This window comes from Phascolarctos cinereus, unplaced genomic scaffold, assembly GCF_003287225.1.
Source record: "Phascolarctos cinereus isolate Bilbo 61053 unplaced genomic scaffold, phaCin_HiC Scaffold_3;HRSCAF=262, whole genome shotgun sequence".
NCBI lineage: Eukaryota > Metazoa > Chordata > Mammalia > Diprotodontia > Phascolarctidae > Phascolarctos > Phascolarctos cinereus.
In genome coordinates this window covers 244,056,098-244,078,606 of record NW_027555736.1, presented here as the reverse complement: position 1 = coordinate 244,078,606, position 22,509 = coordinate 244,056,098, and the positions used below count along the sequence as shown (strand labels likewise).

General features: G+C 39.0%; 1 protein-coding gene across 1 annotated transcript in view; it reads left to right on the top strand.

The window, feature by feature from the left end:
• Positions 1 to 20,303, top strand: part of ESR2 (estrogen receptor 2) — a 73,520-nt gene extending 53,217 nt beyond the window's left edge. The window contains 4 exon segments of the mRNA XM_020986537.2: positions 7,383 to 7,516; positions 15,857 to 16,037; positions 17,991 to 18,007; positions 18,010 to 20,303. Of these exon segments, the coding sequence (XP_020842196.1) occupies positions 7,383 to 7,516; positions 15,857 to 16,037; positions 17,991 to 18,007; positions 18,010 to 18,182 (505 nt within the window). The 3' untranslated portion in view covers positions 18,183 to 20,303.
• The last annotated feature ends 2,206 nt before the right edge of the window (positions 20,304 to 22,509 follow it).

Genomic DNA, 22,509 nt, shown 5'->3' with positions numbered 1-22,509 from the left:
CCTTGAGAGGCCTTGGGTTCTAGTGAAAAGGATGCTAAACTTAGAATCAAAAGATCTTGGTTCAGATCCAACCCTGGACACTTATGACTAATGTGACTCCGGATAAGTCTGTTTCCTCCATTGAAATATGGGGCTGAGGGAGAGAATTGAACTATATTATCTCTAAGGCCCTTTTCAGTGCTAAATTTATGATTGTGTTTGTGTGGAGGGAAAATGTTGCTACCTTTGACTGCTAAGAATTGTATATGCATTCAGACGGTATCTTGTGTAATTTCTGGTATGTGCCTTTTGGTGAAGTTCCAGCAGTTGCATTATTATCTTTTGGAATTTGGCCTTTCAGCCTACATCCATATTTAGTACATCCATTCTACCTCATTTTATACAGAAAGTGCATTTATGTAATGTCTATCTAAAGCTGTGTATTTAAAATCCAGTTTTTTTAAAGGAAGGTAATTTACTTTTCATAGGAAGAGAATTATAAATTGTTTGGCAAGGTGAATAGACATCCACTATTCTTTTTGTAAATCCTGATTTTCAAATCAGGTTTGCTTAACATAGGAGTTCACCTATTTAGGTAATGGCTAGCTTGTTTAAGGGTATTAAGACTTGAAGCAACTTATAATGTCCTCCCTTTATGCTTGCTGAGAGAAAAGAAGAAAGATTGAATCTACTGAAGAATGGACAGACAGGCCAGTCTTCTTAGCTCATTTCTGGCAAAGCAGTTTGTCCTGTTAGGAAAAGGAGTCACATGTATTTATGAAAGTCTGCAGTGAAAGCTGAGCTCCTCATTACCTACTTAATTACATCTAGAGCTCTTTTTATCACATCTTGGGCTGTTTGAACCCCAGGTATGCAAATTTTTTAACTGTATAACCTCCTACCATTCTGGAAAGCAATATGCCCCAAACTGTGTATGTCCTTTCACTCAGATTACCATTTCTTGGCTATACCTGAAAGAGATCAACGAAAGAGGAAATGCATTCTCAAGTTTTAAAGAGAAAACAGTTCCAAAATGGGGAGAGGGAGAATTGGATTAATTGCAGGCTCTAGGTCCTTGTAGGAGTTTCGAGAAAGATTTTATTTGTAAGTGTAAAATAGTGCGCTCTCAAACAAAAGCTTCTCTTTAAGTAGCTGGACATTAGTACTTTGTTCCGTGGCAGCGTTGCCTTTATCAGCTAACAGCCATCCTACACCTTGATGTGGTCTTATTCAGCATATGATTATATGGCACATCTGTACAGAAGTGAACTCCCATCAGAGCGTTGGTTTGATTGACACATTGAGTTCTAATCTTTTAGCATTCAAAGAATATTCTTCTTGCTATAAGTTCAGATCTCCTAATACTTTCTTAATTTCTTACTCGTTATTCATTCTCAATCTATAGTTGAGAATTAAATGGAACAAATTCTACCAATTTTCTCTTTCAAAGGTCCTTTTCCCAACTGTTTTGTGTGTTTAACCTTACATTAAAAATTGATTACAGGGTCATCTTCGAGGCATTGTGCGTTATCATCCCAGTATTTCTCATCTGTTTGTCAGAAATGTGTTGGTTCTGAAAGCCTCGAAATGAGTAAAAATATTCTGACCTTCCACCCTTGAAAATGAAATACTCGGGTGTCACGTCTGCTGAAAAGGAAGTAATCAGACCTGCGTTACACATGTTCTCAATGCTGTGTTGGGTATAGTATGAGGCGACAAGGTGCCCAAGATAATAAAACACAGCAGGATGTTGAAATAAATCCATGAAAAGAGTTTCCAAAAGCATTGTGGAGCAATGAACACTGAACCAGGAGACGTGAGACATGGATTCTAATTCTCGTTTGATTGCTTATTAGTTGTGTGACCATGAGCATTTCAGTTCACCTCCATGGCCTTTCATTGCCTTCACAATAAAATTAAGACATTGGACTAAGTTATCCTTTCCAGTAATCCGTGCCTGTATCTGACTGTCATTAACGACCTTGTGTATCCTGGAGAAGAAATAATTCTCTTCACACACGTCCCGTCTTTTAGGGGGCTGAGGCAAAGATTCACTTTGAGGGATCCCTGCAACTCCTTATCTAACCCCGCGTCCATCCCAAGTTTTGTTGCATGTCATTGTTCAGTCGTTTCAATCGTGTCCAACTCTTCGTGACCCCTTTTTGGGTTTTCTTGGCAAGGATACTGGAGTAATTTGCCATTTCTTTCTCCAGCTCATTTTACAGATGCAGAAACTGAGGCAAACAGGATTAAGTGACTTGCCCAGGGTCACACAGTAAGTGTCTGAGGCTGGATTTAAACTCTGGAAGAGAGGAATTTTCCTGACTGCAGGCTCAGTGCTGTATCCACCACACCCCCTAGCTGCCCCTTTGTTACATAGAAATCAACTTCTAGGAGTTATCAGAAGATCATTTCTAGTCAACTTTTCCTCTAGGAGATGGAGTGGGAGAGTTGTCTTTGAGTCACTGCAGTGTAATGGGAAGAGTTGATGTTAGGGGCAAAGTGCATTCAAATCTTGTCTCTGATACTTACTAGCTATGCAAGAACTGCCCATGTTATTTAATGTCTCAAAACCTCACTTACCTCAGAGACTTTGTCAGAAAAGCCTTTTGTAAATCTTAAAGTGTTATATAAATGTGAAAAGTTAGAATAAATACAGTTTCCAAAAGATTAAAAGTCATCTAGAGATAAGTTAGTTTGGCAGGTGTTGTATGAGGGGGAACTTTAATAGCCAAGGTAATGCCCATCCTCAGTCACCTTTTGCCCCTGGGCCTTGGGATCTTGAAAGTGCTGGCCCTAGAGTCAGAAAGACCTGAGTTCAAATCCAACCTCAGACAGCAGCTGTGTGACCCTGGGCAAGTCATGCAACCCTGTTTGCCTCTGTTTCCTCATCTGTAAAATGATCTGGAGAAGGAAATGGCAAACCACTCCAGTGTCTTTGCCAAGAAAACCCCAACTAGAGTCACAAAGCATCGTACATGACTGAAACAACTGAACAAACCAGTAAAATGAGCTGCAAGCTTTCGAGAAGAAAGATCACACAGAATAATAATGTCTGCTTGTTAAATACATCAAAGCCTAGTCTTGTGTCTGCTGTGTTTTAATAATGTCATTGAGAGAGCTGAGTGATAGAAGTCAACAGGCATTTTATTAAGCACCAAATATGTACCCGGCTCAGTGCTAAGCACTGGGGTACAAAGAAAGACAAAAAACATGGTCTCTGCCATCAAGCAGCTCACAGGCAAATGTGGGAGACAGCATGAAAAAACCATATTCAAACACTATATATGCAGGGTAAATCGGAGGTGATCTCAAAGGGGAAGTAAGGGAGACCAGTGAAAGCTTCTTGAAGAAGGTGCTATCGTAACTGAGACTTGAAGGGAGTCAGGGAAGCCAGGAGGCAGAAAGGAGGAGGGAGAGAATTCCAGGCATTGGGGACAGTCATGAAATTGGGTGCATTTTTCTAGAATGAGTCAAATTCGCCATTTTCTAAGTAAAATTCAAGGGAAACCTCTTTAAAGTTCTGAAAGAAAAGATTTCTTCCTTAGCAGAGGGAAGAACTAAATCTGAAATCATGTGATATGTATATTTTATAGTTCAGGTTTACCAGGAATGAGCAAATAAATCTGATTAAATGGTCTAATCAAAGCTTCTTATAAGACTTTTGTTCAAAAACATTTTTAACAACTACAAATATGGCATTTTTCATTGAGAAATTCCAAGTAGAGATTTGGAAAAAATAAAAAAAAAAGAAATCTGTTGTGTCATCTTTCCCTTGGTGCTAATTTGACTGAGGGGCAACTAGGTGGTACAGTGGATAGAATGAACCTGGAGTGAGAGAGACCTGAGTTCAAATTTGGACTCAGATACTTACTAGCTATGTGACCCTGGGTAAGTTATGTAACCTCTGCCTGCCTGTCCTCATCTTTAAAATGGAGATTTTAGTAGTACCTACCTGCAAGGCTTGTTGTGAGGATCAAATGAGATAATATTTGTAAAATCTTTGCAAACCTTTGATTGCCATATAAATGGAAGCTACTATCTGTCTTCTCCATCAGAAAGCTTTTGGCCTTTCTTTAGGTAGTAAGGAAAGTTACTACACGTCTGATTTGAATATATCTTGCTTCCTTCAATCACTATTAAGAAGAATGAGTCAAAATCTAGTAGTCAGAGGTTCTTCCTGTCTGAAGTAGGATGGGCTGGCCCTAGAGTCAGAGAGACTCCTCTTTGTGAGTTCAAATCTGGCCTCAGATGGCTGGGTGAGTCACTTAAGCCTGTCTGCCTCAGTTCCTGATCTGTAAAATAGGTTGGAGAAACAGATGGCAAACTCTCCAAGAAAATATTTGCCAAGAAAGTCCCAAAGAATCAGATACGACTGAGAAATAATTCGACAACAACCAAAGGACGGGAATGTCCAGTCTGTTTTTGTCTGCTGCTCAGACCTTGTTCTCCTTTTCTAGGGACAAGGACTGGGTTATACCTGGTTTGTTTTAGCAAAATAATCCAGAGAAATGATGTTGCCCTCAGAAAATCTGTCAGTTATCAAGACAAACACGGCTTTGGCACAAGCAAAAATCTATTCACGGGTTCTCCACCTGCCATTCCAGAGTGACGCCAGTGGAGAACCATCTCTGATAGGTCCTGTTAAACTGGAAAAGCCTCTTGCATGAGCCTTAGTAACGTTCAGAGGGGCTCTTTATAAAAAAAAAGAAAGAAAGAAAGAAAAAAAAAAGTTGCCTACCAGATGATTTTGGCTACATCAACTCATGAAGCTCTCTTCTGAAGTGTGGAGGGATTTTAATCTGCATTGGCAGAATTCATACTCCTATCAGTGAAATCACATGTCTTCTGAAGGACTGAAATATGTTTTAGGGATTATAATAAAATTCTGTCTTTATTACACAGTTGCCATAAAGCATATAATTTAAGATGTTTTTCTGGTAGAGGTGATAATTTTCTGAGCTCATGGTCTACATTTCTAAAGTAGGCCAACTCTTTGTATTCTGTACCTATTTTCCAAAACTGGCCTAGTTTAGAAATGCAGATCATGAACAGAGCTGCTCTCTCCTGCTCTGGACTGTGAGGCCTATATATAGGTAACTGGTTCATGTAGGGAATAATTCTCAACTTTGACCTCACCAACATCTTTTCTAACCAGTTGAGATAATGAAGCCAGATATATTTACAAGGTCATACTTGGCTTTTATCTGAGTGCCTCAAATCGTCAATCAAAGGGAAAAACGAAGGTCTGCCATTTTAGATTTCAGTGATGGGAGAAATCACAGAATGTTAAAATTGGAAGGGAGAGTGTGAAAGAGGTTATGACTAGGATGGTGAAGGGCCCATGCCATACGAATATCACTTGGACCAACTATTAACGCTTTAACTTGGAGAAGAAAAGCCTGGAGGGGGTGGGGAGAAGGAAGCATTCCCTCTGAAATTATCTCCAGTTTATCCTGTATATGTTATGCTTGTACATAGTTTTTTTGCATGTTATCTTCTCCATTACTATGTAAGCTTCTTGAGGGCAGAATGGTTTTTTGCCTTTCTTTATATCTGCAGGGCTTAGCACAGTACTTGGCATATAATAAGTAGGTGTTTAATAAATGTTTGTTGTTGACGTGATAGCTGTTTTCACATATTTGAGAAGGACTGTTATACAGGAGAGGTTAGATCTGTTGTCTTTGCTCCTAGAAGGCTAAAGAAGAAGCAATGGATAGAAATTACAAAGAAGCACATTTAGGCTTCCCGTAAGGAAAAAATTCTTAACAATCAGGACTGTCCCCAAATGGAGCAGGCTATATTGGGAGATAGAGGGTTCTGTCTTACTAAACGTCTTCAAGTACTGTTTGGATTACCACTTAATGGGTATTCTTTGTAGATGGAATTCATGTTCAAGTACAGATAGGACTAGGTGATTTGTGAAGGTCCTTCCCAACTCTGAGATTCTGTGTTAGTCCTTCCTTTCCACATGAGCACAAAGCTCATCTAATACAATCTTCTAATTTTACAAGTGAAGCTGCGGAGGCCCAGAAATGTTGAAGCCACTTGCCTAGTGTTATACTGCTATTAAGCAGCAGGATCTCAGCCCACCATAGCAGAGTATATAGCATACTGAACTGATAGAGAAGACCTGGATTCAAATCCTGCCTTAGATTACTACTACTGCTACCACTGCTATTACTACTACTACCACCATCACCAGCAGCAGCTAACATTTATATAGTATTTACTATGTACTGAACACTTTTTTAAAATTTGGATTTATTTTTTATTTATAGAATGAAACAAGCATTTCCATAACATAGTTCACCAAAAAGATGATTGCACATGAAACCTCAAATTCACTATGTACAACTTGCTATTACTCTTAAATATAAACAGTGTTGTAAATTTCCTTCTTCCCCCTTCAAAAATGTGTCATTAGACACAAATAGGTATGTGTGTGTATATATATGTATATGTGTAAAATTATTCTGTACATAATTCTATTTATTAGTTTTTTCTCTGGATGTAGATAGCATCTTTCTATGTTCTTTATAGTTAATTTGCGTATTTATAAAAGTCAAAATGACTTAGGGCCTCCAGAGGCTGAGGTTTACCACGCACTTTATAAAGCACTTTACAATTATTATCTCATTTAATCCTCCCAATAACACCAGGAGGTGAATGCTATCATTATCCCCATTTTCCAAATGAGGAAACTGAAGCAAACAGTTTGAATGACTTGCCTGGTGTCACTCAGCTAATAAGTATGTGAGGCTGGATCTGAATTCAGATCTTCCTGAATTCAACCCGGGGGGCTGTATCCTTGACTTTCGGCAAGTCACTTAACCTCTCTGACACTCAGTTTCATCCTCTGTATAACAGATGTACAAATGCTTCTGATGCTCACAACAGGTTTGTGGTGAGGCTTATATTAAAATATTGCATATAAAGCATTTTGCAGTTTTTAAAAATAATATAAATGTATGGTGGTGGTGATGGTACCATAGTTTGTTGCTGCTGATAATAATGCTTTATTTTGGCTCCAAGTCCATTGCTATTTGCATTATATCATTCCCTGATTTCTTTTTTCCCAGGCCTATTCTGTTGGTTCAGCTTTGGTATAACCTGGGTTTTCTTATTCGTGGAGATACAGAGGAGACTTCTATCAAACACAGAAGTGTTTAAGCAACTTAATTTTCCTCAGGAAAAATAAGTGCAATTAATTCCTTAACTGATTGAATCTTTAAATACAATTTCAGCTCTTCCAAGTAGTTGTCTTCCCCTTCCGTATTAAAGGTCTTTAGAAAAGCATGGATTTGATGCAGAACCTACCTCCCCACTGATTCTGGTGCTGTTAAAAAGAAAAACAAGGTTTATGAAACGTGTTCAGTAACATTCCAAATGTTCTTTTGTAGGGATGAGGGCAAATGTGTCGAAGGGATTTTGGAAATCTTTGACATGCTCCTGGCAACAACTTCAAGGTTCCGAGAGTTGAAACTCCAACACAAGGAGTATCTCTGTGTCAAGGCTATGATTCTTCTGAATTCCAGTGAGTAAACCCACAGCTGTGGTTCGTGTCTCTCCCCCAGAATGCATATTTCCAGAGTGAGAAGAGTAGGACAACATCAAAATGTATTTATTTATTAAAAAGAAAACCTTTTCAGTAATTCCTGACATGCCAGTGTTTCAATGGATTTCTTTCTAGTTCTTATCAGTTCCTAATTATACAGCTAAATTGGTCTGAAGTTTAACTAACTCCACCAAATGGTGATTAAGCGCATCCCGGGTGTCTTGGGATGGGAACAAGACCAAATTTAGAGAAGATATTATCTCTGGCTTCATTAATTTTGCACATACTTTATTCTTATATGACTGCATATTTTATGCTGTCAGTAGAATGTAAGAAGAAAAACATAATAGCTAGCATTTATGTAGCATACTTTTAGGTGTGCAGAATGCTTTACAAATATTATTTCATTTTATTATCACATCAACCCTGGAAGGTAGGTGCTATTATTATGTATTTTTCAGTCATATTTCAGTCGTGTCCAACTCTTCATGACCCAATTTGGGGTTTTCTTGGCAAAGATCCTGTAGTGGTTTGCCATTTCCTTTTCCAGCTCATTTTACGTATGAGGAAACTGAGGCCAACAGGGTTAAGCGACTTGCTCAGGGTCACACAGCTAGTAAGTGTCTGAGGCCAGATTTGAACTCAAGAAGAAGAAGTTTTTCTGACTCCAGGTCTGGCACTCTGCCCACTGCATCACCCAGCTTCCCTAAGAGATACGTAGCTTCCAGTAACAAGGAGGTAAAATTCCCTCTGTATTCTGTTATAATCAGACCACATTTGGAATATTGTGCTGAGCTCTGGGTGCCATAATTTAAGAACATTGATAAGTTAGAGGTTGTGTAGAAAAAGGGCAGCCTAAATAATGAAGAGCTTTGAGTCCATATCCTGTAAGTGGTTGAAGGGAGCTAGGCATATTTAACCTGGGGAAGAGAAGACTCAGGGGCAGACATGATAACTGTCTTCTGGTAACTGAAGGCCTGTGATTGAAGACATGCTCTGTTTGGTCCCCGAGAGAAGAAAGAGAAGTGACAGAAGCTGTGAAGAGGCTGAATTAGGCTTGAGGTTGGGGTAGACTTCTTAACAAGTAGGGCAGGTCAGAAGTAGAATGGATTGTCTTGAGAGGTCATTCGACAAGCATTGATTAAGAACTATGTACCTGGCACAAGGCAAGTTCTGGGTATATGAAGAAAGGCAAGAATAGAATAGGCATGGGGCAGGGGTAGGGGCAGCCAGTTTAGGTATGAAGATGGAAAATGGAGTGTTGTTTTAAAGGAACTGCAAGTAGGCCAAGTGTAGCAAATTCATAGAGTGAACAGAAGAGAGTTAGGTATTAGAAGACTGGAAAAGTTAGGGGCCAGGGAGGGGTCCTTAAGTAGAGATGGTATAACCATTTGTCTTATGCTGTGGTGGGGATTCCTTTCAGGTATGGATTGAGCTAAACAACCCCTAAGATTCCTTCCAACTCTCAAGTTTCAGAATTCTGTGTACTTGGTAAATAACCTATATTCACTTTTTAATCCCAGGCAGACTTCTTAGAAACAGCATGGTACAAGCAACATGTAATGCCTTTAGGAATAAAATGCTACCTCTTTTATAACAATTTAGTACTGGAAAATGTCGAGACTTGTGAAGAATTCTTAGATGAACTATGGCCTTTAAGACAAATCAAATTGGCCATTAGGCAGAAAGGAGCCTGGCTACTATGAGTGAAGGAGTGGCCTGCTTTCTGGAGGCCTTAACAGCCATCCTTTCACTTCCTTCTATATCTGCTTCCAGTTTTTGGCTTCTGATGGGGAGGAGAGCTACTCACAAGAGAGCCTGAAATTAGCCAATCCCTTGGGTAAGGCATTGTTTCTCTAAAATGGTGGAGAAGTGAAGCTATGGGGTGGTGGTAGTGATAACATTATTGCTACCTATTAACAACTTTGCTTGGGGCTGAGCTATCAAATTAGGTAGCTCAGGGGCAGCTAGGGGACGCAGTGAATAGAGCACCAGCCCTGGACTCAGGAGGACCTGAGTTCAAATCTGGCCTCAGGCAAATGACACTTACTAGCTGTGTGACCTTAGGCAAGTCACTCAACCCCGATTGTGTTACCAAAAAGCAAAAAAAAAAAAATTAGCTAGCTCAGTCTCTTGACAAGGTCCTGCTTGCATAGGTCAAAGGGATAGTATGTTCAGATGAAGGTGGAAACCCAGAGGAGTGGCCTGAGTGTGAGAGGAGAGCAAATAATCAGGGGGCAATTTTCCCACTGGGGGAAAAGTGAAAAAAGGAGATAAGAAAGACATACGGCACTCTTTCCCTAACTCAGGTTAACAGTTGACCTTGGATTGGCTTTGCCCTTATACAGTCTAACTCTGAAAGGTACACAAGTAGAAAAAAACATAGAGAATGGAAACAATGAAAAAGAAAGATGGACAAAATCCAATTTGGAAAAAGAGCTAGAAAGTGCTCTGATCTTTTCAGGGAAGATTTTCCTGCTTTTTTATGGTGATTATTTCCATACTTTGCCAAAGACTAGACTTGTCATTTTCCTTTCTGAATGCAAGAAAAGCACCACTTACATTGATGCTAGATGTAATTGATGTGTGCGGGAGATCTCACTCCAAAACCTTTGAAGTTACTTGTTGAGGGAAAACTATGTTTTTTTGGCCCTCTATTTGGACCTTATTACCAGGCATTATGTCGTGGGCACATCTGCCATCTTGGAGAAAGGGAGAATTAGATGTGGCGGGAAAAATACATTTGCCTCCTGGCATGGGATTTTTAAAAATTTGATCTTCAAAAATAATTTAAAACTCATTTCTGTGCTGCAAAGTGCTCCTCAGGAAATAGTTGACTTTTTTAAAAGAAGTTTTCTCTTTTTTCTTTTTGCCTTATGTTTGGCAAGACCCGTTTATGATAATTTCAGTCTCAAGCCCATCATATGCTATTACTGAAAACCTGGGCTAACCACTGTATTAAGGAGCAAAGTTGGGTTAGAGATAGCAGGTTCAATCAGTAGCACATCTAACTCATTCAGAAGATCAAAAGGGGAAAATGAGGCTTCTTTGGAACCAGTGTGTAGAAGGGCCATGCCAGTGTATTAAGGCAAATGCAGTGTTGTCTTTTTCCTCCTTTTAAGAAAGCCCCTTACTTTTTTGTTAAGTATAACATTTGTTTAGAATAGCAGCAGCAAACCTTTTTTTTTTAAAGTAGGATTTTGTTTCTCTAGATGATTTCTGTTATCTACTACTATATTATAAGAATCAAATGAAATAACATGTAAATCTTAAAGTGCTATGTGCATGCTAGCTATTATCCTTTTAGGGTAAAGTTTTTAGGAAAAAGTTTCTTGGTTGAATTGGAAGGGCAGCTTGGCATTGGCTTGGCAAAGACTGACTACATCATGGAGGAAAGCAGCTCAAGATGACCCATGGAGCTGAAGGAGGGGATGAGAGAAGGCTGAGGAAGCCCCGGAAGAGGAAGAGCTGAAAAATATATGTGGCCACAGGATTAGGGCTTAAAACTCCAGAAAAGATTTATTTTCCTTTGAGTTCATATAATAATAATGCAAGCTCACAGTATACTTTGCAAATTATAGGATTTTCTATAATTTTTATTAAGAATTCTAGATTGTACCACAATAATTTTCATCTTCCACTAAGAGGAGAAGTAGGGGGTAGGATAGTAGTCATTGACAGAAGTCATTTAATGGCTGTTAGTTGACTCCTAATCTTCCTGAGTGGAAAATGAGGTGAATCTATTACTTAGAGACATTCTTTTGTAACAAGTACCCCATGTTCAAATATCACTTTTTTGTAGAGAGACTCCTAATGACATCGAGGGGAATAATAATAATAATAACAATAGTAACCATTTATATAGCATTTACTGTGTGCTAGGCAGCGTGTGCTAAGAGCTTTACAATTATCTCATTTGATCCTTACAACAACCCTGCGAGGAAGATGCTATCATTATCCCCATTTTATGGCTGATGAAACTAAGGCAAATATAATTAAGTGACTTGCTCAGGGTCACACAGCTAATGTCTGAGACTGGATTTAGAACTGGGTCCTCCTGATTCCAGGCCCATTGCCCTATCCATTGCACTGCCTGACTGATTGCGATTGAATAGTTGAGTCTGGTGTTATGTCTCTCATAGTAGAGGAAAATTTGGTCCTCTTTGTAGCTGGGTATTACCAACAGGTTTGACTGTCCAAAAGAATTTTCACCACTAGACTGTCACCAGGGACCAGAAGTCCTATCATCAAAGTATCCACCATGGTTTGGTGGTTTGGATTTGGAATCAGAAGACCATTATTCACTAACTTTGAGAACCTAAGTGAGCTTCTTAACCTTTCCACCTAAATTTCTTCATCTGGGAAATGGGAGTAGTAATTGTCCCCTTAAGAGGAAATTATATGGGTCTTTTTATCATGGTGCCTTGCACGTATCACAGAATCACAGGCATGGAGAGGGACAGGACCTCAGGGGTAATCTAGTCCAATCCATGCCCAGAAGAAATCCTCCACTGCCAGCATACCAGACAAGAGGCTGTCTTGGCTTCTGATTGAAGTTCTCCATTCAGAGAGAATTCACCACTTTTAGAAGTAAGTGCCTCTTTCAAATTCCTTTCACCGCTTCTGGTACTGCCTTCTAAAGCCAAACAGAGCATGTAAAATTCCCTTTCTACATGACAGTACTTTGAATACTTGAAGGCAGTTATAATCTCCCACCCTGAGAGTTTCTTCTGTAGGCTAAACGTGCCTACTGGATGTATTGTCCTTTTTGTTTGGTAGGGGAAGTTGGATTTTTTAGACGCTCTGTCATGTCATTAGCAAATAAAACTCTGATCTCCTTTCTTCTAGTGTTAATCCCTCTATTATCTTTTCTCCATGAGTGGCAGTGCTGCATATTGACAGACATCTGCTCTTGACAAAAACAGGATCCAGTCTTGACTGGGACCAAACCTTGGTTATGTGACCCTGGACAAGTAACTTAATCTCTCAGTCCCCCAGGGATTCTCCATGATTACTGGCTGCAGAGTAGCTGCTGATCTGCGCTGGAAGGGGGAGTTACCTCACTGTGAAATGCATTGAAATCCTAGATCTGATGAAATCCTAAATCTGATGAAAAAAAGTCTTTTTCCTATTATTGAAATTGGCAGGGTTTCTAATACGTTGTCAAATTTAAGCGGTGGGAGTGGACATTCTTTTTTTTTAATTATGGGCTTAATAAACATCAATAAACACAAACATTTCAATATATGATGAACAGAAAAAGATGCTTGTATATGAATCTTTATTACATATAGCTTTTTTTTTTAATTACACTTAATACTGTAGTACCAATAATACTATACTTGTTTGTCTCCCTTTCTGAACTTCTTTCTGCTCTTCTATTTTTGAGGATTTCATTCACCTTGTTTTCTTTATTTTATTCTTTTTTTGGTGAGGCAGTTGGGGTTAGGTGACTTGCCCAGAGTCATACAGCTAGTGAGTATTAGGTGTCTGAGACCAGATTTGAACTCGGGTCCTCCTGACTTCAGGGCCGGTGCTCTATCCACTCTACCACCTAGCTGCCCCATTTTATTCTTCTGAAAAAAAACACTTGCTTTCCCAATCCTTGCCACAACACTTTCCCCACCAAGAAAGCCTCCGCCTTGCAACAAAGGAATATCGTTGTTGTTTTATTTTAAATCACCTATTGATTGTGTCTGAAAATGATGTATGTCTCATTTTATATCTATAGTTTACAGCTTAGCCAAGAGGTGGGACTCTTTCATTGTTAGTCTTCTGAAGACCTGACCACTCACTGCAATGAGTTCTTTAATTCTTTCAAAACTGTTTTGCTATACACCGCTGTAGTTGCTTTATAATTCCTCCTCATTCTACATCAGTTCATACTAGGCTTCCCAGATTCCTCTGAGTCTGTCCCTTTAGATATTTTTAATGGTACACTATTTAATGGTATAATGGTTTCAATATTTTTAATGGTACAATGGTACAATAATGGTGCAATATTACATTAATATATTCTAATTTTTCCAGTTGGGCATCTACTTTCTTTCAGTCTTTACTACAAAAAAATTAGCTACAAATATTTTTGTATATATGAATCTGTTCTTTGGGAGATCAAAGTTGTGGTATCTTTTTTTTAATAAAAAATTTTATTTGATTTATCAACAATCACTTCCACATGCTTTTGAGTTGAAAGTTTTTCTCCCCCTTCCTCCCCCCACCCTCCCCACGACGGCCCACGATCTGATATAGGCTTTACATTTACATACCCATTAAACATATTTTCACATTAGTGAAGTTGTAAGTAAAAATTAAAACCAATAGGAGGAACCATCAGAAAGATGAAACAAAACTCAACAGAAGGTAAAAATAAGTGATAGCGATTCGACTTCCATAGTTCTTTCTTTGGATGTGGACAGCATTTTCCATCCCGAGGCCTCTGGAGATGTCTTAGATCCTTGTAATGCTGAGCAGGGTTCAGTTTAACAATGTTAGTCATCACACAACGTGGCTGTTATCGTGTACAAAGTCCTCTTGGTTCTACTCACTTCTCTCAGCATCAGACCATGTAAGTCTTTTCAGGTTTTTCTGAAGTCAGCTTGTTCATCATTTCTTACAGCATAATAGTATTCCATTACATTCATATACCACAAAACTTGTGGTATCTCTTGATCAAAAGGTATATACAAGAATTTTTAAGTTGGTGTGATTGGAACAATTCACAGCTTGGTGTGTCTGTTTTCCTATGGCCTCTTCAACAATTGTTACTTTCCTTTTTTGTTATCTTTGCCAGTCTGATGGATATGAGATAGAAACTGATAGGTGTTTTAATTTGCATTTCTCTTATGTTAGTGATTTGGAACACTTTTTTTTTAAATGTGATTGTTGATAGCTTCAATTTTTTTCTTTTGAAATTGCCTGTTTATATTTGTTGACCATTTATCTACTGGAGAATTGTTCTTGTTCCTACACATTTATATGAATTCTACATACATGTTGCCTCTTAAGAGAAGTTTGCCACAAATATTTTTTCTTAGTTTCTTATGTCCCTCTGAATTCTAGCTGCAGTGATTTTGTTTAATTGCAACTGTCCATTTTATCTTTTGTGATTATCTCTTTTCCTTGTTTGGTAAAAGCATCGCCCCATATCCATTTTTGTGAAAGATGTCTTCTTCCTTGCTCCTCTGATTTACTTATTATATGACTTTTTTATAACTAGCTTCCATATTCATTGGGAGTTTTCTATGGCATACAGTGTTAGATATTGTTATAAACTTAATTTTTTGCCAGATTGCTTCCAGCTGTCCAAGTAGTTTTTGTTGAATTGTGAGACCTTGCCAAAGTAGCTAGTAGTGATTATTCCTAGGTCTGGTATACCTAATCTATTCCATTGACCAAAATTATTTTTAATCAGTACCAAATTATTTTGATAATTACTGCTTTGTAGTAAAATTTAACATCTGGTACTTCTAGGCCTTCTTCCTTCATTTTTTTTCCCATGATTTCTCTTGAGATTCTTAAATTTTATTGCTTCAGATGACTTCTGTTAATATTTTGTTTAGATCGGTTTTCAGCCTTTCGCGTGAGCTCCTGCGGCAATCTGTTGAACCCTTTTCAGAATATCATTTTTAAATGCATAAAATAAAATACATAGGATTATAAAAAACCCCCCAATTACATTGAAATAATTTTTTTTAACCATCTCAGTTCCTGATCCCTGAAATCTATCCACAAGACCCCCTTATAGGATTCTATAGACCCCAAGTTGAGAACTTCTGGTCTAGCTTTACAAAATAATCCTTTGGTTTTAATACCTGTTTTTTAGTGGGAATGATTCTAATGTTTCTATTGAAGATTTGGTATTGACTCGGCTTAAAGTAGGTAATTTTTATTTTATTGAGGCAAAATCCCTCTTTACTTTTTCTCAGCATTTTTTTTCATGAATCAATGATAAATTTTATTGAAGGCTGTCTTTATATGTCTCTACAAATATGCATTTTTAGGTGATGATGTCTCTCTCTCTCTCTAGGTTTGCTAGGGACCTAGAGAGGTTACCTAGCTTATCTCTCTGCAGAATTACCCCTTCCTCTGGAAGCACTGTTACTAAATGGCTAAAGTGCAATATTAGGGAGATGCTTCAATAACTTTGCGTAAAATCAAAACCATACTTTTTCAGATTTGGGCTAAGCAAACAGAACAGCTGAAAGCAAATATGGGCTTCTTGCCAGAGGAGGTATGCCCACTGGCTTGCTGAAGGCAGGGTTTTTTCCCCCTTCCTCTCACGACAGAAAATGTGTTAACAGTTTTTTGTCTCTGCAGGTATGTTTCCTTTAGCAGCTGCAACTGAAGAACCCGAGAGTAGCAGGAAGTTACATCACCTGCTTAATGCTGTGACTGACGCACTGGTGTGGGTTATTGCAAAGAGTGGAATCTCCTCTCAGCAGCAGTCCATACGTCTGGCTAACCTTTTGATGCTTCTTTCTCATGTTAGGCATGCAAGGTACACATGTGGTGGTAAATACTTTAATGTATTTTTTTTTTTGCCGGGGGGTAGGGGGTTTGTCAGTACAGGAATGGACGGTGTAGTGAATACAGTGGATTCAGTTTAAAAAAATAATAACTTAAGTTCAAATCTTAGCTCTTCCTCTTACAAATTGTATGACCCTAAAGAAGCCACTTATACTCTTGGGCTCTCAGTTTCTTCATCTGTAAAATGAGGAGTTGGGCAAATATTCCTTCCAGACTTCACATTATGTAAATCTGTGAATGTGCAAACTTCAGTGTTTACTTAGCTTAATAAGGCAAAATTTCAATGAAAGGAAGAAAGGGAGAAAGCTATCCTGAATGGAAAGGTGGTGCTTTGTTAGCATCTCTCTAACCAGTGACATTAAGATGCATGGCATGGTCTTTCTGGTTAGTGCTAATACTACTTGCCATGCAGCTTACACAGTGGCCCTCAAACTGTTTTTGCTAAAGATTCAAGTTCCACTCACAACAGAGCCCTTAAGGGGTTCTTAACCTTTTGTGTGTGTGTGTCATGGACCCCTTCTGTTGAAGTCTGTGGACCCTTTCTCAGAAAAATATGTTTAAATTGCATGAAATAAAATCATAGGATTACAAAGGAAACCAATTATATGGAAATGCAGTTATTAAAATATTAAAAGAAAAAGTTCACAGGCCCTAGGTTAAGAACTCCTGCTTGAAGAAGACTAAATCTATTTCTCCTCATCATCTCCAAGGTAAGAGACCCCTCTGAAGCTATGAGATTTGGAGGAAGCTACCAAAGACGTCCCCCAAAATTTTGAGTCTATTTTGTCCTTCATTGATGTAGCTACTATGAATCAGCAAGCATTTGATGAAAGCCTAATACTTCCACCCCCATCTCCTCCCTCACCCCCATTGTGTTAGGCCCTGGGCAAAGGTGAGGTAAGCCCTGCCTTCAAGGAACTTACTTTCTAATGGGAGAGAGCCAGTAAAAGTTGCCTGGGAAAGGAGTTTTCCACTTTGTCACTCTTTTTCCATTAGTAATGGTAGTATTGATTTGATTGTCATCCCCAGAGAGTTGGAGATGGAGAGTTGGGGGAGGGGAAGGTATGACTATTGTGATAATTGGAGGAAAGAGACGTAAGAACAGTGACCTGTTTGGTGGAACAGGCTTCAGGGAAAGGAAAAAAAAACTATAATTAAACTGTTATGGTACAGGACTTTGAGAAAGGTCTGCATCATGGTGTCTTCTAGTGTAGCAATCATACAATGATTCTATTAAAAGCTCATAGAATGTCAAAGCTGGAAAGGGACCTTAGAGATTATCTGATTCAATTCCCTCATTTTACAGATGAGAAAGCTAATGCCTAGGGAGACAAAGTGATTTACCCAAGGTCAAGGAAAAAGTTTACATTAGAGGACTAACCTCTTTATATTAATGATGAGATGATGATGATAAATATTTTGAGTCCACCATGAATCCATACCCACTTTACCTGATGGCCAGAGAGTGGGGTGAGGGTGGACGTAATATATAAAACAATAAAAGAAATAGAGGGTCTGATCTGAAAATTCATATATATATATACGTGTGTATGTATATGTATATATATATACATACATATGCATGCATATATACATATATATATAATTACATGGTAAAAATTAACATTTTAAAAAAGTTTTGAATTCCAAATTTTATCCCTCCCTTCCTCTCTCCCCTCCCCCCTGAGATGGCAAGCAAGCCAATATAGTTCATACATGTACAATCATGTAAAACACTAAAAATTCTTAAAGTCAGAGATATGGGGATAGACAATACACACAAATTATTTTACCCAGGGACTAGAGACAAAGAAACATGATTCCATTACTCTCTTTCCCTGTATTTCACAAGCATCATGATATCTTTGCCCCCAGAATGCTAGTTTTTCTTTTTCCTCTTCTTTTTTATGCTTCTCCCCCACAGTAACAAAGGTATGGAACACTGCTCAGCATGAAATGCAAAAATGTGGTCCCTGTCTACGACCTGCTCCTGGAGATGCTGAATGCCCACACACTGAGGGGATATAAAAAGTCACCGGTCACTGTGTCAGAGTATGGCCCTGCAGAGCAGAGTGAGAGCAAGGACGGGGGCCCTCAGAACCTGCTGTCTCAGTGATGCCCTCTTACTCAGAAGGAGTTGGGCTGAAATTGAGATGTACAAAAGTGACTGAAACCTGAGCCAAAGTAAAGAGTCCTTTTTTGGTTGTTTGGGTATCTTGTGAAGCTCATGAGAGATGAAGCTCTGTCCAGTGTATGTAGACTTGCATCATCTATCTTGTTATTCTGTTGAAGACTCAGTACACAGTTATGTGACACTGATGGCCTGTTTATGAGCACAACTGTGATTTTTAGGGGCAGGGATAAGAAAACCATTGTCTCCATTGTTAAATAATAACCTGGGATGCAGGGTTTATATCTCTTGGGATCTTGCAGGATCTTGCACCCTCTACCTCGCCCCCTTTAAAAATACACACATAATAGTTTTGTGATGAGTGGTGGGAAAGGAGGCTGGAGAGTAGGTAAAATTAGAGTATCCCTAGGGGCAGCTAGGTGGCGCAGTGGATCGAGCACTGGCCCTGGATTTAGGAGGACCTGAGTTCAAATCCGGCCTCAGACACATAACACTCACTAGCTGTGTGACCTTGGGCAAGTCACTTAACCCCATTGCCTAGCCCCGCCCCCCCCAAATTAGAGTATCCCAGAACTGAAAGGGACTTCAGAGTTGGTCACCTAACATAAAAAACCCTTACCCGAAGCACTGTGAGATAGGGAGGAGTTTTAAATTAGGAACCCAAGAATGACAGTTGGAATTTGACATCATTTCACTCTTCTGGGCCCCAGCAACATGTCCATAAAATGAAGGTGTTGGGCCGGATGACCTCCAAAGTCCCTTCTAGCTCTAAATCAATAATCCCTCCTATAACACCCTGGGCAAGTCATTTAACCGTGTTTACCTCAGTTTCTTCATTTGTAAAATGAGCTGGAGAAGGAAATGGCAAACCACTCCAGTATCTTTGCCAAGAATACCCAAATGGGGTCACAAAGAATCAGACGACTGAAACGACTCAAAAGAAATTAACATCCCTAACAGATGGTCATCTAAGACACCAACCCGCCCTTTAATGCTTTAGCAAAACAGCCTGAGCTCGACACTGTCCGTGTGCACTTTACTGAGTGCAGAGGCTCTAGATGTCTCTGGGACTACATAGAGGACCGAACTGAAGCTGTCCCCGTGCTTCGTCCCCAGCTCCTTTTGTGGCTGCGCTAAGGTAGGCGTTGTAGAGAGGGGATATGTAACTAGTGAGGCCGAAGCCTCTCCCATGCTTTGTGATTACCTGCACATTACTGCTTGGGGGTGAGCCTGTTACTTCTGGTTGTGTTTTTGTTCTCTGACTGTTGGTAGCAATGTGCATTTTGACAGCTGAAGAACGTCGTTCATCCTGATGGTTATATGATTTACTTTAGTAAGCATAAGAGTGCTCATTTGAACTGGGCTTTTTCTCTCTTTCCTGTAAATGGGTTTTATAGGTAGTGTTAACATTTGAGCCCAGGGTTATAAGGTTATAAATTATAGGGAATAGTACACGGAGTTAGGAGCCACAATGCTCTAGTAGCTGTTTGGTGGGCACACTGTGAACCTTGTGAAAGGGTGAGCTGGGTTTCTCCAACTCTTGGGTCTACCCCCTGTGCTTCCTGCCTCTCCATCTTGTAGCCTCTTTGGTCTCCTGGAGTCTTCTGCGGGACGCAGGAGCAGCCTAGTTGTAAGCCTCCAATGTGGGATAGAAAGTTAGTGTTGACGAGTTACACAAATAAACATGGGTTTGGCATTGGAGTGTTATAGAATCATATGATGAGTTGATCAATTCAGTTGATGGTTCAAAGTTGTGGTAAATCTTTTACCAGATTTCCAAGTCTTCCCTCTGCCCACGAGGAGGGAGGAAAGAGTGAAATTGCTTTAAAGAAAAAAAATAAACCACCTCCCTCCAAGATGACTGGGGGATCCCAGGTGTGAAGGTCTGATTGCTTTTAGCTTTATATGCTTACTGTGATGAATTTTAATAATGATTCTTAATAACAAAATAACTCCTGTTGTGAGGAATGGTTGCCGGTCTTATACACTGTTCTTCACCACTAAATTTTGTAATACCTAATGGTCTGATAATCTTGGGGGCATAATTAGTTGTACCATAAAAGGATTCTTCATTTTAAGAGAGTTTTTCTTTTTTTTTTTTTTAAATTGGAGTGGCTCTAATTCAGCTGTTTGCTTACATAGCATTGAATAACCGACTGCTAATGGGATAGGGTTGGAAAATGAAACATAAATTGTTAGTGCCTCCTAAATGTAATTTTACCACATAACTAAGGGAAAGTTGTCCTGAAACTGCTATATAATTTCATTTACAAACACCCAAATATGCATACTTTCTAGGAACTCAATGAATATAAAAATTGAGGTCTATATTTACTTTGGAGAGAAAAGGGAGTTATCATATTTGATGAATTTGGTGGTAGCATCTTTTGAAAGTACTCACGAGCAATGTGTCTATGATGTGGGATTCAACATATGTATTGCCTTTGGGGGGTAAAAAACTACCCATCTTTCCTTTGGCTAGCATACGTTGGGTACCAACTGTTGATAGCAAGAGCCCTTTGGGATTTAGATTGGTAAACTTTAGACAGGTGCCAGGGAACTTCTGTAAATAATAGAGTTTTTAATTATTTCTTAGAATCATTTTACCTAGTGGTTGGAATTGAGATTAGAAATGGGATCAGAAAATAGTTCAGTACATTTAGAACACAGTTGAATTGTAAAGTCGGTGAATTTGTATTATGAGAGGTTTAAAAGCGTTTTCTTCGAATCAGTCCAGTGTGGTCTTGCTAGAATCTTGTATAGTGCAGAGGTGAGTGTAATTTTGGACAACCAAAATATCATTTCCAAGCTTGGCAGAAGGGCAGTTCTGTACTTAATGTGGTGTCTCCCCCTACTGGAGTTAATATCAATTGCTACACATAGAGAAAACCCAACAATCCCTCAAAAGCTTGATGGAATGTGTTTGTCACTCTACTCAGAGCCCAAATATTTATTCCCTTGGATCTTTAAAAAAGATAAAGATTTTTTTGAAAAAACACAAGATTTAAGTTATTTTAAAAATTGAATATGGGTTGATCGGATGAAAAGGTACAAATGAATTCCCTTCTCAGAGGCCTGTGGAGCTTCAAGAGACCCAAGGTCATCTAGTCCAACTAGATGAAGAGATTAGATTTGGTTGCTAAGGCTACCCTAAATTTTATAGATGAGAAAACCGAGGTCCAATACTCATTTATGCTAAAATCACTCTTGTTCTTCCCTGGATCATCTGAAATTTAATCAGGGACCTTCCTTTGAGTCAAAGGAATAAACTTCTAATGGAATTCTAGTGAACCACATAAAGGAAGTGTCAACTCCTCCCACCCCCATCCCCCTATTTCCCAATGGGGGCCCACCTTGGCAACCTTCTAAATATTGAACAGTAAGATTGGTCCGTGGAGGCAGGTGTGGGGTGGAAGTGGGGGGAATGGGATAGAAAGAGAAAAAAAATTCTCATTACAGGTGTGGTGTAGTGGGGAAAAGCGCTGGATTCAGTCAGAAGACCTGGGTTTGAGTCCTACCTAGTTCTGCCACTTAATTAGCTGTGTGACTGCTCTCCTTCTTTGGACCTCAGTTTTCTCCTCTATGATGCCTAAGGTCACTTCTAGCTCTAAGATTACATGTTGTGATCAGTACTGTTAGAGAGATTTTAGCATCAGTGGGCCTAGGAATATTCACATTGATGAGATCACAGGCCTGCTGAAGTATCAGCATCTTTGTAAGCACCCTAGTAGCCACCAGATAGATACGGCTTCCCTCTTTGAGTGGTTTATCCACTTTCAAAAGATGCTACCACCAAATTCATCAAATATGATAACTCCCTTTTCTCTCCAAAGTAAATATAGACCTCAATTTTTATATTCATTGAGTTCCTAGAAAGTATGCATATTTGGGTGTTTGTAAATGAAATTATATAGCAGTTTCAGGACAACTTTCCCTTAGTTATGTGGTAAAAGAGAATGTGAAAACTCTTCTAGACCCCTGATATTTATTACTGATTTCTTAACCTTTCTCTTTGATTTTGTTTATATAGCATATGAGGTTTCTAGGGTTCTTTAGCAATTTTGACTCCAGGTATCATAGAACTAAGACTTTCGCGCTAATTTCAGATGCATTTGATAGCAGTGTAAGTTTTTGGGTGGAAGGGTTATATGCTGTGTTTGGGTTGGTTTTTTTTTGTTTGTTTTGTGTGTGTGTGTGTGTGTGTGTGTGTGTGTGTGTGTGTGTGAGAGAGAGAGAGAGAGAGAGACAGACAGACAGACAGACTGTGTATGTGCATGCATGCAACCAAATAATGATATTCCTAAATGAAGCC